General features: G+C 18.5%; 4 protein-coding genes and 1 non-coding gene across 5 annotated transcripts; 3 read left to right on the top strand and 2 right to left on the bottom strand.

The window, feature by feature from the left end:
- Positions 1 to 1,734: 1,734 nt before the first annotated feature.
- On the top strand, positions 1,735 to 3,804 carry PF3D7_1137300 (CLPTM1 domain-containing protein, putative; the record flags this gene model as incomplete). Its single annotated transcript, XM_001348018.1, has 1 exon — positions 1,735 to 3,804. The coding sequence occupies one exon, from the start codon at positions 1,735 to 1,737 to the stop codon at positions 3,802 to 3,804; it is 2,070 nt and encodes a 689-aa protein (XP_001348054.1).
- A 1,138-nt stretch (positions 3,805 to 4,942) lies between these two features.
- On the top strand, positions 4,943 to 6,190 carry PF3D7_1137200 (apical exonemal protein; the record flags this gene model as incomplete). The annotated part of the gene is made up of 1 exon (XM_001348017.1): positions 4,943 to 6,190. The coding sequence occupies one exon, from the start codon at positions 4,943 to 4,945 to the stop codon at positions 6,188 to 6,190; it is 1,248 nt and encodes a 415-aa protein (XP_001348053.1).
- A 740-nt stretch (positions 6,191 to 6,930) lies between these two features.
- PF3D7_1137100 (mitochondrial ribosomal protein S9 precursor, putative) lies at positions 6,931 to 7,833 on the bottom strand (the record flags this gene model as incomplete). Its single annotated transcript, XM_001348016.1, has 1 exon — positions 6,931 to 7,833. The coding sequence occupies one exon, from the start codon at positions 7,831 to 7,833 to the stop codon at positions 6,931 to 6,933; it is 903 nt and encodes a 300-aa protein (XP_001348052.1).
- Positions 7,834 to 8,502: 669 nt separating this feature from the next.
- Positions 8,503 to 8,700, top strand: PF3D7_1137000. The gene has a single exon (XR_002966647.1). It is a non-coding gene; the product is annotated as a U2 spliceosomal RNA (small nuclear RNA).
- Positions 8,701 to 9,681: 981 nt separating this feature from the next.
- PF3D7_1136900 (subtilisin-like protease 2) lies at positions 9,682 to 13,850 on the bottom strand (the record flags this gene model as incomplete). The annotated part of the gene is made up of 2 exons (XM_001348015.1): positions 9,682 to 10,966; positions 11,110 to 13,850. The coding sequence occupies 2 exons, from the start codon at positions 13,848 to 13,850 to the stop codon at positions 9,682 to 9,684; spliced, it is 4,026 nt and encodes a 1,341-aa protein (XP_001348051.1).
- Between the last annotated feature and the right edge of the window lie 3,650 nt (positions 13,851 to 17,500).

The following is a 17,500-nucleotide window of genomic DNA, read 5'->3' as shown; positions in this document are numbered from 1 at the left end:
ATATTTGTACCATTGTTTTCTTTTTTTTTAAAATATCATAAATACATTTTATATATATCATATAAGACCGAAGGAAAAAAAAAAACTTTAAATTATAATGAACTAATTTATTATATTTTTTTTTTTTTTTTTTTTTTTTTTTTTTAAGTTTATATAAAAATATACAAATAAAGGTGCGAGATATTTTTACTTTTCAATAATTTATTCACAAATTTTAAAGAATTCATTATTTATATGTTTTATTTTAAAACATGCTAATTATTATATAAATATTAAGGTTTTTTTTTTTTTTTGTTTTTTTTTTTTTAATCTTTTCCAATTAATATAAATATATATATATTATATAATATATATGTATAATATAAAAGAAGACTACAAAAAATTTAGGTATAATATATATTCCCAAAATAAATAATTAAGCTCTTTTCATTTCATTTCTTTTCTTTTTCTTTTTTTTATTTATTTTATACACATTATTATATTATAAATATATGTTATTATTTTTCTTTTTTTTAAAATAATACATTCATTTTATTAATTTTTTTGCAATAATTAATCTATACTATATATTTTTTTTTTTAATTTTTCTCTTTTCATTTTTTTGTTTTAATAAAACATTAAAAGAAGAATTAAATTATTTTTTTTACATTTATAGGATATTATTTTATAGTATAGATATATATATTAATTATATAAAATTATAAATACTTAAAAATATAATAAAATATTTTTTTATGTATATATTATAAAATATTTATATTCATATATAATAAATTATCATTATATCCATATAAATTATATATGCAATGTAATTATATATATATATATAATATGTACATTAATATTTTCTTCAATATATAATAATAATAATATATAATATATATTATTTATATATATATATATATTATATATATAGAAAGAACAATAATAATGAATATGTATAATTATTACATATCATCTTAAGTACCCAAGAATATTTATAAAAATTAAATATTACATACAAAATTGTAAAAAAATATAACTTGTTTTTAAAAATTAAAAAATATTTTGTCCCTCAATATTTTTTTATGTTCTATTTAAACAACATTTTATATGAAGAATTCATTTTTTTATAATAATTTATTGAGAATTGAAAAAAAAAAAAAAAAAAAATTAAATTAAATTAAATTAAAATTAAAAATCAAATCAAATCAAAGCAAAGCAAAAGAATTATTATTTTTATCTACTTTTCTCAATATGACGTAAATATATTAAATTGAAGAGTTTTTACAAAAATAAAATAAACATATTATTTATATAATAAAATATTATAGTATTCAGAATTTAAAACAATATTATATATAATATAAATATTTATGAATATATAATATATATAATATATATTATATACATTTATATAACCTTTTCAGTGGTGATTATATTATATATAATATTATAAATAGATAAATAGCAAAAGTGAACAATTTATAAAAAAACAAACAAACAAACTAATATTATATAAATTTAATATATGTTTAAATTCTTTTTGCTGAAGAATTATAAAATTGAATATAAAAATTTTGTGAATGATCCAAAATAAAAAATACAGAAATTGTGTTCTTATTATATAAATATTTATATATATATATTATCAAGAATACATATATATATATATATATATATATATATATATATATATTTACATGTATTAATTATTTATATATTTTTTATTTTTTTAGTAAATAAAAAGACAATATGGGGTTATCATTAAGTTCTCCTCAGCTGCCTGCAAACGCAGGGAGTAATATTACAAGCAACAACAATAACAATAATCATACAAATGAAAATCAGAGAGTACCATTTTTTCAAAAGATAATATCCATTATTGTACAGATGTTAATTATGCATATGGTAATGTATTTTTTATCGGGTGGGAAAAACAATATGATGTCTAAGTCTGGAATAATGGATAGAACTAATGTTGTTTTAAAAAATAGTTTTGAGAAAGGTGATATATTTGATATATATATTTTTTTAAGTAATAATCAATCATTAGATTTTGAATACTTGAAAAACAATAGTAAATTAATTAATATAAGAGAAAAAGAATTATATAACCATAAAACATTTAGTTCTTATGAAAAATTAAATTATACTTTTAATTTAAATGATAGTTGGAAAGATGAAAAGTATTTAAGTGTTGTACTTGTTCCTATTCATTTTTATAAAAAAAGAAATTATCCATTAATCAAAAATACAACATTGAAATATGAATTTAAAGATAAAGTTTTAGTTGAAAATATTCCACTTACCGTAAAAATGGTACCATTTGAATCAGAAGAAGAAGAGAAATATAATTTAATGGATCCAAGTAATAATATAAAAAGAAAAAATATAGAAGAACAAAAAAAGAAAAAAAGAAATGAACAATTATATCACATTAAAAGAAGAATTGATATTAATATTATATATGATGATGGAAAACATATGGTAAAAGAATTTAAAATGCCTTATTTTAAGAATTGGAAAGTTAATTTAACTTCAAATACATATACACCACCAATCTTTTTATCTGATTTCTGGTTAATAGAAAAAGATTATTATGTACTAGATGATAATTTTTTAAAATCAAAAGATAAACGAGTTAATTATATATGTACATATGATCCATATATGTTAACAAAAAAACAAAATGATATACATTTATATATAACAGAACAAAATATGGATGAAAATAAAAAGTTACATATAGAAATAAATTATGGAACATGTAGTTTTATATATTTTATGTTTATAAAACAAATAAGTTATTCACTTAATATGATGAATGAAACTGCAGCATCAGCTGCTACTACAACAAGTACAACTACTACAAATAATAGTAATAATAATAATAATAATAATAATAATAAAATTTTTTCAATTCAAAATATAACAAATATTACCGCAAATAAAGAAGTACATATGATGAAGAAAATATTAATGACTACCAATATTTATATGTTAATATTTTCAGCTATTTTTATATTACTTCATTCCATATTCTCATTTTTCGCATTCAAAAATGATATGCAATTTTGGTATAAAAATGAATCTATGGAAGGGTTATCAGCATTAAGTGTTATAACAGCATTTGTTTGTGATATTATATTAGCCTTATATTTATATGATTCAGAAAAAACATCATGGTTGTTATTATTTGAAATGTTTATAGGAGTTGCATTATCAGCTTGGAAAGTAACCAAAGCTGTACATGTATCCTTTAGTAAAAAATACCCATTTATTATATTTAAAGATAAAAAAAATTATACAGAATCGATGACCAAAAAATATGATAAAATTGCAATAAAATATGTAGGTATTTTATTAATACCATGCCTTATAGGATATGCTATATATGCTTTATTTTATTTTAAATACAAATCTTGGTATTCTTATATTATTTCAGTATTAGCAGGAACTGTTTATACCTTTGGCTTTATTATGATGACACCTCAACTTTATATTAATTATAAATTAAAATCTGTTGAACATTTACCATGGAAAGCATTAATATACAAATCATTAAACACATTTATTGATGATGTAGCTTTCTTTTTAATCGATATGCCATGGATGCATAAACTCTCTTGTTTTCGTGATGATATAATTTTCTTGTGTTATATTTATCAAAGATGTATATACAAAGTAGATAAAAATAGAAATGAGACACTTACACAAAATGAAAAAATAGACAACAACAATAATGCAAAACAAAATGACCAATTAAGGGAATTGACACAGGAACAAAATGTTGTAGACTCTCACGACAAAAAAAATGATTAACGAGCAATCATACATCTTATTATAAATATATAAATATATATATATATATATATATATATATTTATATATGTGTGTAATTTTATTTTTTTAAAGTAACAAACTTAAACGTTACCTTTTTTTATACATTATTAACATTTTAGTATAAAAATTAATATATTATACTGATTTGTGTATTTATTATTTATATATATTTATGTTTTTTTTTTTTTTTTCCTTTTTTTTTTAATTAATTTTGTTAATATAAAAACACACAAAAATAACATAAAAATATAATATAATATAATATAATATAATATAATATAATATAAATTAATTTTATGTATTCATATGTATAATAAAAAAAAAAAAAAAAAAAAACAATTGTTATACATATGTATCATTGTTAAACGTATGTTTGCATAACTATTTTTATGTTTTATCAAAATAATTAAAATTAAAAAATATGCGACCTAAAAAGAAACATAAACAAGATAATATATATATATATATATATGTATACATCAATACAATGTTAAAAAATAATGTGTGCAAATGTATATACTAAAATGCACGAGATGCATCATACACGTTGTAAAAATATATATTTTTTTTTCTTCTTTTTTCTATGAAGTTGATATTTTGTATGTTTTTTATTTTTCTGTATATTTTTGAATTTATTAAGAATTGTATTTAATTCACAGTAATAATTAAATATATATATATATATATATATATACTTTGTTTATTTTTTATGTTTATAATTTTTTTTGTTGTTTTTGTTTTGTAATTATATATCATTATTAGTCATAATTCATACATATATATATAATTATTAGATACAAATGAAATAAATAAACAAATTATAAGTGTCACACAAATTGATTTTTTTTTAAAATTTCACTACCACAAGAAGGATATTGATAATAATATATGGTAGGAAAATGTATTGATATATAATTGAACTAATTAAAAACAACTATATATTTTTATTTCTTATAATTTATTTATTATTATGTAAATTTTTTTTTACTATAATTTTATTTTTCTATATACAGCTAAAAAAAAAAAAAAAAAAAAAAAAATCGGAAAAGCTAGACAACTGTCAAATAGTACCAACAAATTGAACCAAAATTAAAGATAAAAAAAAAAAAAAAAAAAAATGAAATCACATAATTTGGACCTAATAAAAAACCAAAATTTTGATAAAAATCATAATTTTATAAATTATAGTGAACTGTATAAAAAATATAAAGAAAAATATAATGTTAAATCATTCAATAAATTACCAGTAAGTACTTATACATATCCAAGATATTCCAAAATAACTAATTTTGATGAATTAAAAACAGAGTTAATATATGAAAAAGAAATTAATGAAATTGAAGAAGAATATGATGACGACGATGAACAAAATAATATAAATAATTATGATGGAAATATTGAAATATTATTTCCTATGATAAACGAAAAAGAAAATGAAGATATAAAAAAAAAAAAAACAGATAATATTTATAAAAGTGAAAAAAAGTCCTTAAGACAAAGAATATATGATGGAGAAGTAATGTTTTATGAAGATTATATAGAACAATTAGCTGTTAAAGATTATGAACATTTTTTTAAAAAACCTTATGAAATTAAAAGGAAAGATGAAGGTGGGAAAAATTATTTTTATGGAAAAAAATTGGAAATGAATAAAGAAGAAGATATTTATCGTAAGTTTTACGGTTTTGACGATGCATATTTTTTAAACAAACTTCAATTAAAAAATAAATCCCCTCAAAAAGAAAAAAATAAAGAAGAAAAACAAAAAAAAAGGAATGAAGAAAAAATATTAGAAAGACAATGTGGAAAAAAACTAAGTTATGAAGATAAAAAATTTATATTAAATATTATAGAAGAAAATCAATTACAAGATAATAGTATATATAAATATTATATGCAAAATAAATGTATATTTGATAAAAATTTACCAGAATTTAAAAAGAAAGAATTGTTATGTGGTTATATACCTGATATTATTTTACCAGCTAATGTAAGAAAAGTTAAACATCCTAAAAATTGTGGAGTCCCATTAAGTAGTTTACATATATATGCTCAGTTTATACATGAGTTATTTAAATGCCCATATATTTATAATGCCATAGATGTTGAATTAGGCAAATATTGGAAAACAAATGAAAATGAATTACTAAATATTATGAAATCAGAAAAAATTAAAAAGGGATATAAAAAAGATATATACACAGCAACAAAGGAACAATTAGAAAAGTCTAGTGCAAAATTGAAAAATTTATTAAAAAATGATGAAGTTTCAGATGATACAAGAAAGAAGTTTACTATAAATTTTAAAATGCCAAAGAAGGAAAAAACAAATTTAGTTGTATCTAAAGGTAGGTACATCATATAAAATAAAAAAATAATAATAATGTAAATATAATTAATTTATTTGGTAACTATGAATCGTATTAAAAAAAAAATTAAATTTGATTAAAAAAATTATTTATTTATTTTTCCAATTATTTACAATTATAATATATATATATATATATATATATGTGCATACTAATCCTCAACGATGATGTCTTTTTTGTTTTTCATTTTGTATCTTTTTTTATATTTTATTATTCTATTTTATTTAATTCATCAAGTTTATAAATATCCTAGTTATATATAAATCTCTGTTGTATTTATTTATTTATTTTTTTTTTTTTTAAATATATTTATATACATACCTAAAATAATTTTATCAGTATTCATATATTATTATATCAACAAAAATATGCACTTTTCAATATTATTTCTATATATAATCGTTTGCTTATTAAAAAAATTTCATAAAACCAATTATACATAGATTCATATCCTATAACAGGTTTATATAATATATACATATATATAATTAATATATTTTATTACTAAATAATATAAACATTATTCATTTAGTTATTTTTTTTTTTTTATATTTCAAAATTTTTTTAATTTTAATTTTTTTCAAAAAAAAATGTTCTTATTTTAAAATATTTATATTTTTGGTTATATCATATAAAAACATAATACAAAAAAAATTAACATAAAAAAAAAAAAAAAAAAAAAAAAAAAAATACATATTAAAAAAAAAATATTACATATATATATATATATATTTTTTCATCTTTTGGACCATTGCTTCATGGCTCTTGATTTTTTCCTTCCAGGCATTTTAGGAAATTTCTGTCTCATATCCTCATATAAAATATCATGTTGTTTTAGTTCATTATATATATGTGGACATGCATTTAATAATGCTCTTCCTACAGCTAATCTTGCTGCTTTTGATTGTCCACTTATTCCTCCTCCTTTTAATTTTATAAAAACATCAAATACGCAAGCTGTATTTGTAATATAAAATGGTTCTAACACATCCATTCTGTTATAGAAATAAGGCCACCGTATATATAAATCTTCTTTATCATTTATTTTAATAATTCCAGAACCTCTTTTTATATATACATATGCACATGATCTTTTATTTGTCCCAATACCTTCAGATTCCTCTAACCATTCATTATTATCATGCCAAAAGGTTTTTACTCTTTTCTTATTAAAATTATCTATTAATATTTTATTTATTATAGAATCATTATAATTATTTTCACATTCACTGATTTTTATATTATTAGAACAAAAATCACCTTGGTTTTTTTTATCTTCCTCTTTTTCTTTTTTTGTCGTTTCTAATTCCATAATTTTTTTATCAATTTCTGAAAATTCTTCTAAATCATTTTCTTGTCGTTCACTAGAAAAAAAATTTTCAATAACGAACGGACTTGTATCTGGAGAAAATGGTGGGGACCTCATAATAATTCTTTGGATCTCTGTAGTTGTCTTAATTCCCAACTCTTTAGATAAATATAATGCTTCATCTAAGGATAAAATATAATCATTTTTATATTTTTTACTTATTTCATTTTGTGTAGAATAATTATGTATGTATTGAATAAAAAATCCTTTATTAATATTTTCCTTGATATTTTTTAAAATGAAATTTCTTAAAGATTTTATACCTATCATACTATTTATATAAATATTAATATAATTTTATATAGGAATATGTAAATTTAGGACTTATATATATAATGCTATGGTTTGTTCTTTTTATTATTTTTATTTTTTTTTTTTTTTGTCCCTTTTTAATAAAACTCATTTATTTATTTATTCATTCATTTTTTTCTTTTCCCAGTATGTTCTTATTCTTTAGAGAAAACATAACAATATAAGGAATATTTTATAAATAAAATATATAATATATACATATATATATATATATATATATATAGATACCCTATTTTTATAATTTCTTATCTTTCCTTTATTTTTTACATTATTTAATTTTTCTCCCTTTTGCCATTATCTTTTATAATTAAGAATAAAAATAATCATTTATTATATTAAAATATATATCTAAACACTCTAAAGGTATTCAGTAATATTTTAATTTAAATTTTATAATTTTATTTAAATATTATATTTTTATAATTTTGTAATTTTAATTAATTATATATATATATATATATATATTTATTTATTTATATATATATATAATTATTTTATTTTATTTATTTATTTATTTATTTTTATTTTTTTTTTTTTTATTCCCCCTTCAATTTTGATAAAAATATGTATAAGTACACTTTTGGTAGGGAAATATATACATAGTGAAAAATATATATTCCTAAAGTTCACCCTTCTCGGCCTCTTGGCTAAGATCAATTTGTAGTACCTGTTCTTATCAGCGTGATAGCTGATATGGTCTCAATAGAGGCCTTATCAATTTCACAAAAATTTTTGATAGGGGAAAGGATAATTTGAAGCTTGCTTCTTATAACCTTTCGCGCGTTGCCTTACCCTTGCACTAAAGGTTTGTACAGTGCACCCTTAACAATTTTAAATCATCAATTTTTTATATATATTATTTTGTAATAATAAAAGAAAAAAAAAAAAAAAAAAGAAAAGAAAAGAAAAGAAAATGAAATGAAATCATATAGAAATAACTATAAAAATTAAAACTTTTATAAAAAGTTATATATATTTTTTTTTTTTTTTTTATCTTAACATAAATTAAATATAAAACTCGATAATAATAATTATGTAAATAATTATATATAAAATCATATATATATAATATTAACTTTAAGAAGATATTTTATTTAATATTTATTTTTATTAAAATATAAATATATATATCTTATATAATTATATAGTTATAATATATATCTTTATTTAATAGAAATTAAAAATTAATATATAAAATATACTATATTATATATATATATATATATATAATCTTATTTTTTTTTTATTTTTGTAAAAAAAAATTAGAAACAATATTTTTCGTAATATTTTTTTTTTATCAGTATTTGGAAATTTTCTCATATATTATTATAGTTCCTTGATATATTTAAAATAATATAAATTTAATTTTTGAAAGGTTAAAAAATAAATCAAGTTTAAATGTCACTTGTTTTAAATTTTTTTTTTTTTAACATATTTATGGAACTAATAAAAGCTATTATGTATACCAAAAAAAAAAAATGAATAAATAAATAAAATAAAATAAAATGAAAAACAGAAAAAAGAGGATAATGTGTTTTCACATAAAAAATGAGTACTATTAAAAAATAAAATATACATAAATATATATATATATATATATATATATTATATATATATATATATATATAATAAATAGGCTACATAAAAATTAAAAAAATATATATGATATTTTTATAACAAAGAAAATATTTAAAAAAATAAAAGGGTTAATTTTTATTATTTACTAATAAATAAATATGAAAATATATATATATATATATTCCAAAAAGGTGTATAAAACTGAAAGTGTTATATATTTTTTATATATCATTTCATAAACATATCATCAAGTTGATTCATTGCTTTATTAACATTATCGTCAGATGCTATTTTGACGTCCTCACTTTTTATAGTATTTTTTTTCATTTCTGTATTGTTTGAGAATTTAAAATTTTTCCTACTATTGCTAATACTTTCATTCGTGAAATCATGTTTCTTTGCATTTTCTCCATCATAATTTAATCCCTTGAGTAGTCTTCTTTTGGTCTCTTTCTTTCTATCTTCAAAGTTATTAATAATTATCTTTACGGTTTTCCTTTCCGGTTGCTGTATCTTATTTTGTAAATCTATATCAGAATATTGTTTTAAGTCTGGTGTTGAACCCAGCTTGAAATCTTGTCTAAAATCTTGACCAAAATCTTGTACAAAATGCTGATCGTAATTCTTTTCCAAATTTTCTCCAAATAATTCTCTGAAATATTGTCTTCTTTCTTGTTGCAGTTGTTGTGTTTCTTCCATACCATCATCCATTTCTGGTATATAATTACTTTTGATAAGATTTTTAGAACATTTCTTATCACTATGTTTACGCGACTTCATATATATCATTCCAACAAATATGGATAATAATGCTAGAAAAAATAATATGACAGAAGCCAACAAATAATGACTATCATATTCATACAAATTATATAAGGCATTTTCACAGATATAAGAAAGGACTTCATCATGTTGTGCTTCATTAGAATCTATAGTATAATTTTTTCCTCTTCGTGGAGATTCTTGGAAATTGGGAATATTTACATCGGTTACAATTTTTATAGGAATATGAATTTCTCCATATATTTTGGATTTCCCATCAATAGGTATAATAGCTATAACGATATCTGTTTCATATACTCCTTTCTTGTAAGCCGAGAAAACAACAGGAATATGCTTTTTCTTGCCTTTTTCTAAATTAAATTTAACAAAATAACAATCCATTTGCATCCATAGTCCTCCTAATAAAGTAGTCAAAACTGCTCCTTCTGCATTAACTAAACTGTCATTTATGGTTCTTTTCTTTGTAGAAATTATTTTTATAGATGTCCTTGTTAATATATCTAACACCTCTTCCGCTTGAGGAATAAAACCTTGGTTATAACAAACGGAATATACCAAAGCACTCACACCACATACATGAGGAGCAGCCATAGAAGTACCTGTAAAGATCTTGTATGAGTTATTTGGAATAGTAGAATATATGTGATGACCTGGGGCTAAAATGTGCACACTCTTGTGTCCATAATTTGAGAACGGAGAAATTTCAAAATTTCTGCTAATGGAGGCCACACTACAAAAAAGAATAAAAATAAAAAATAAAAAATAAAAAAAATAAACATATATATATATATACATATATATACATATATATATCCATATATACATATTAATTCATTTCCAACTTGCATATATTTTATACATATTCTGTATTACCTATAAACATGAGGAAATGTAAATGTTGCAGGGTATAAAGGTGAAATATCATTATCGTTACTTTTATTTCCGGATGCTGCTATTAACACACTCCCCTTTCCATTTAATGTATATTTTAATCTCTCCACAGCTAGATGTAAATTAACGTCAAAATGACTAGAGCCCCAACTAGCATTTATAATTGGTGCTTTATTTAATATACATACATTTAAAGCCTTAATAGCATGAAAACTTCCACCATATTTTTTTCCATCAATAAATCTTAATGATATTAATGTAATATTAGGAGCTACACCTACTACACCTAAATCATTAGCTACACCTCCTATAATACCAGTGACATGTGTACCATGACCTGAAGCATCTGTAGGATTTTTTACCATGAAGTTATAAAAATCTTGAGTCATTTCATATTTTTCATTATATTCTGGTATATATAAATTACCATTTAAATCAACATGATTTATATCTGCCCCTGAATCAACAACACATACCTTTACATTCTTATTCCCATATCCAGCCAGAAACCACGCATTGAACACTCTAATAATTGACAAATTCCATGTGGAATAATCTCTTAATTCCTTAGGTAAAAAATTTAAAATTTCTTTCTCAATATTTGAACGTTTTGAATTTAACTTTTTAGCAAATAATATAAGTGGTTCAATATTTAAGAATTTATTTAAAAAAGAATATTTGTTGTTATATAATTTTTTACTCGCTTTTATATATTTTTTCTTTGGAGATCTATCATACACAGAATCTTGTTCCTTTATATAATCCGCTTCGTATGTATGGTATGTACTAGAAAAACTCCAATTTTCAACATATTCGTGTAGATCATTATGTAATATTAATAGTGCTTGTTTAAGTAAATCCATATTATTCATATCAAAAAGAGTTGGTATAAAAATACAAAGAAAATTAATGGGTGTTGATATATCATATGATATTTTATCGAATTCCTTAAAATGTTCTTTAAAATATTTTTCTAAATTTTTCTTTGCATTATTTATAACATTTTTCATATTTTTCGAATGAAGATCTAATTCTCCTTTAAGTACAAGTATCAATTCCTGTTTCGATGTGTGATTATTTTTTAAGTTTAATAGATATTGATCTACAAGTTTATCAACATTTAACAAAATTTTTTTATTATTATTATTATTAGGATCATTATTATCATTATTTTTACCAGTTCCTTCTTTTTTATTTTTGTAGGAATTATCATTTTTATTATGATAAATTAAAGTATCTTCTGTTTCATTTTCATTACCTGAGAAACTTAAAAAGTTTATAAAACGTCTGAACATACTTGGTGATTCTTTATTATTATTATTATTATTATAATTGATTTCTTCGTCATTCATACTATTACTATTATTATTACTATTATTATTATTATTATTATTATTATTATTGTTGAGTATGTTTATGTCTACATTTGGATTATTTCCTCCTTTTTGTTGTGTATTTTCTTTTTCCTTTTTGGATTTTTTACCATAATATAATGTCCCCGTTCCATCATAAAGGTTTGTATTTTCCTCCTTGTTTACCTTTTGATTTAATTCAATAAGAGATTCTTTTTTTTCTTCTTCATCATATATACCATCCATATCCATAAATTTAGGATTCTTTGTCATTAAAACTATTTTGTATTTTTTTTCTCCATTGTTTGATAGTACTATATATCTCTGATGAGTAAAACTACTATTATCGTTTTCATTAAAAGGTATATTAATACCTCCTATACTATTTTTTGATATATCTGAGGCATCAATAGAAATATCATTTAATATATCGTTAGAATTGGTTACTATAGTATAGTGGTCATATACTTTTGTTATTATGTTTCCATCATTATTTAATGTATTCAAATTATTAAGAGAATTCGATTTTCCTTCATTAGTAATATCCTCCTTATTACTTTCTTTATTTATCATATCATCTTTATTTTCTTTCTTTGTAGGTATACCTTTATTTAGTTGATCATTTATGATATCTTTTTTGACTTCTACATTTGTTGATATATCGCTTTGTTTTTTTTCCTCTTTTAATTTTTCATTATCACCCCCTTTTATTTTGTTACTAGCCAAATTCTTATTGATTAATTTTTCTTTAATTATTTTAAATATTTTATCATAATCCAACATATTTTTATTTTTTATATTTGGATTCTGTTTCAATTTAAGTATTGCGCCTTTAATTAATTCATCAAGAGATTTATCATTTTTATAATTTGAAGAATTTTTTTTATTTAATTTGTGTTTATTATTTTCCTCATGTCCAGAATTATCATTATTACTTACATCGGCATTTAGTTCCTTATATTCAGAACTTAAACTTAATTCTAATAAATTTATGACATCATTATATTCTTTTTCTAAATCATTTTCTTTTTTTTTTTCTATTTCATTTTCTTTTTTTTTTTCTAAATCATTTTCTTTTTTTTTTTCTATTTCATTTTCTTCTCCCTTTGTTTTTTTCTCTAACTCTTTTCTTCTTTTCTCAAAATTAGCTGATAACTCATATATGTCAAATAATGGTTTGTAATTTTGTTCTAAATCAGACAAAAAGGATTTCCTATCATTTATATTATTATTTAGAATCCTGTTTCTCTTCCTTAGTTTATAATTATATAATTCTATATTACTTAAATAATAATTATTATTATTATTACATTCCTTATAAAAGATAAATTTTATTAATATCAAGGAAACCACATAAATAATATTCAGCATTATACGGAAAGAGAAAAAAAAAATAACAAAAAAAAAAAAAAAAAAAAAAAAAAAAAAAAGAGAAAAAATACAGACGAAGGAAATCTTATAGAAAAAAATGTTTACATATTCAAAAAAAAAAAAAAAAAAACATAACAAATATAAATACAGAAAATATAGAAAAAAATAAAAATTAATTACACAAGTGTTTAAAATAAATAAATGACTACATTTTAAAAAGAAAAAAAAGAATACAAATATATGTTTAAATATTAATTTATGTCCTCATGTGTATGATGAAAGAGGAACTTATACAATAAAAAAAAAATTTTTTTTTTGGAGTTCATGATATCAAAGAGTTATATAAAAAAATAAAATAATAAATATGTAGAACATGTAAAATAATTATTACCATATATCATACATATGTATATTTATACATATCTTTTCTTCTTTTTTCTTTTTTCTTTTTTCTATTTTTTCTATTTTTGTTAAAAACTCATATATTACTTTGAAAAATGAACATAAAAAATTAGCACATTTAAAAAAAAAAAAAAGAAAACTTAATAAAATGTATATAATAATTTAATAAAACATTAAGGACATTTCTCTATTTTCCATTTATCTATATATATTAAAAAAAACCAATGTTGTAAAATATATATATATATATATATATATACAGCTATATATTATAAATATACGTATGAGTACAGTCATTAATATTATATAATTTTTATTACGCATAATATTATTATTTAAATTTGAAATGAATTTAATTAAGTTGTATTTAATGATTATGTATATAAATAAATATGTAGGAATGTTTTCTTTGTTGTGTATTATATTTTTAAATTTTAATATAATGAAAACAATTTAAGCCTAATGAAAAATGTGTAAAATTAACATATAAATATACTATGTATATATATATATATATATTTTAATTTTCATGTATATGAAATAAGTAAAAAAAAAAAAAAAAAAGGAAAAAAATAAAAAAAAAAAAATGCAAAACCCTTGCTTTGTTTTTGTTACATTAATTTTTTCCCATATATATATATATACATATATATATAACAATTTGGCTGTTACATATATTAAAATATTTATGGGGAAAAAAAATAATAAAAAAAAAATTGTTTACAAAAATACTTCTTAATAATATAAATGTTAATAAATATTTTATAATATATGATACACAATATTTTATATATAATTAAAAATATAGAAATTCCTTTTTTTTTTTTTTTTTTTTCTATTAAACCATAAAACATTATATATGGTCCAAAAGTAAAAATTTATATAAAAAATAAAAACACATGGGTATAATTTTATATATATATATTTTATGTTGGCTTTACAATTTTTTTTTTTTTTTTTTTTTTTTTTTTCTTTTTTTTCTTCTTCAATATAACAACAAATATAAAGAACTCATACCATTTTTTTTTACCATAATATGAATATATTTAAAATTGTAGAAAGTAGGAAAATTGGAAATTATATAAAAAAAGGAAAAATATAAAAAAAATGGAAAACATTATTTAAAAAAAAGAAAATTATGTAACAGAATATATCTCAATGATCTTATTTAAGCCCTGTGTAATTTTTTTTAGGTTACTTCAATTTTTTTTAGGTTACTTCAATTTTTTTTTTTTTTTTTTTTGCATGCTAATTTTTTCGAGCTATAAAGTTACAAAATTGTTAAACATAAAATATAAAATAAAATAAAAAAAAATAAAAAAAAAAATAAAAATATAATAAAAAAAAAATTCCTAAATATTTAAATTAATATAATTTTTAATATATATAAAATGAAATAAAATAATTTGTAACATAGTGTATAATTTCCAAAATGTACAATTATATACACCTAAAGGTGGGAACAAAAAAAAAAAAAAAAAAAATATAACAATTTGGTATATAAAAATATGTTTGTTTTCTCATTGTTTTATTATAATTTTTTTTTTTTTTTCCTCTTTTATGCTGTAACAAGAAATGAAAATGAAGAAGAGAAAAACATCAAAGTGAATTAAAATAAAAAGGATTAAGGAAAAAAATATACATAATATATATATATATATATATATATATATATATATTATAAATTATAAGAATTTTGTTTGAAAGTATATAATTATAATATATATGATGTGCTTTAAATAAATTTTCATCAGATTTGAATATTTAACTTTTAAAATATAGATTAACATAAATTAATAAAAATTCTAAAATATAATATATTATATATAAATATTTATTTTCAACGTAAGAACAAAAAGAATGTTCTTCAAACTTATATCGAGTTTATTCAAATTGTAGAAACACACAAAAACTTAACATATACATATATATATATATATATATATATAACATTTTAAGAATATTATAAATCTAAAAATATTATAACCATGTATACTTTTTATAAATAATATTAAATGCAATGCTTAATCTTCATTTTTTCATATCACTTCAAATTATCCCGTTTTTCTTTTAAATCTTTTTATAAAAAAGGAATAAATATACAAACATGGTTATTTATTTTATTCTATTCTATTTTTTTATTTTTTTTTTGTTTTTGGTAACATAATAGATTTTATAAAAATGAAATATAATATGAATGCAATAAAATAAAAATTATAATTGTATTTTATATATAATTTGCAAAGTTTTTTTATTATTCATGTCCATAAGATAAAATATTAGGAAAAATGATTATATATATATAATATATATATATAATTTTTATTTAATTCTTCTATTTTTTATTTTTAAGTTTTAATTTTTGTATATATATTTTCAAGGTCTAAGATAAGAAAAAAAAAAAAAAAATTATAATATATATTATATGTGGAAACTTTCTTATTATATTTATATATATAATAATATACTCCTGTATAATTACCAAGGTATTATTTTTTTATTCACTATATATAAAACTATATATATTGTAATATATATAAAATATTATAATATATAATATAAATATGATATATTATAATATATATAATATATATATATAATATAATATATACATATATATTATTATATATAATATACGTATTATATATATTGAGCTTTTAATATTGTTCTTCTTATATGTGAAAAAATATTATTTATTTAAAAATAATAAAATCACAATATATAATTTTATAATATAATATATAATTTATAGGTAAAAAAAAAAAAAAAAAAAAAAAACGTATTAGGATTTTTTATAAATATATAAAATAAATTATAAGAAAAAATAAAAAAAATGTAAATTCATTTTAGCTCGTATTTTTTGTGAAGTATGATATTTCATGTAAAATTCAAAAAAAAAAAAAAAAAAATGATATAAGAAAATAAATTATTTTCGTATTAATTATAAATATTCAATATTGACTGTATATATAAAGATTTATTAATGGAAAAGAATTATAAACATAATAAATAAAAATATGTGATATTTTATTCATTAATAGCTTTATTTTTTTAGTTTTTTTATAATTATATAAATATATTTGTAAAAATAATTTTATATTTGAACATAAATGAAACTTATGTAAAATATGTTATATGTATATATTATTTATATATATTAATTTTTTTATGTATTTAAATATTTTTTAAAAGAGTAACAAAGGATTTTAAAAAAATTTTAAAGCTGTTTATTAAAATATATTGTCCGT

The sequence above is a fragment of the Plasmodium falciparum genome (assembly GCF_000002765.6).
Source record: "Plasmodium falciparum 3D7 genome assembly, chromosome: 11".
NCBI lineage: Eukaryota > Apicomplexa > Aconoidasida > Haemosporida > Plasmodiidae > Plasmodium > Plasmodium falciparum.
Note: the sequence above shows the minus strand (reverse complement) of the source record. Positions and strands in the feature narration are given on the sequence as shown.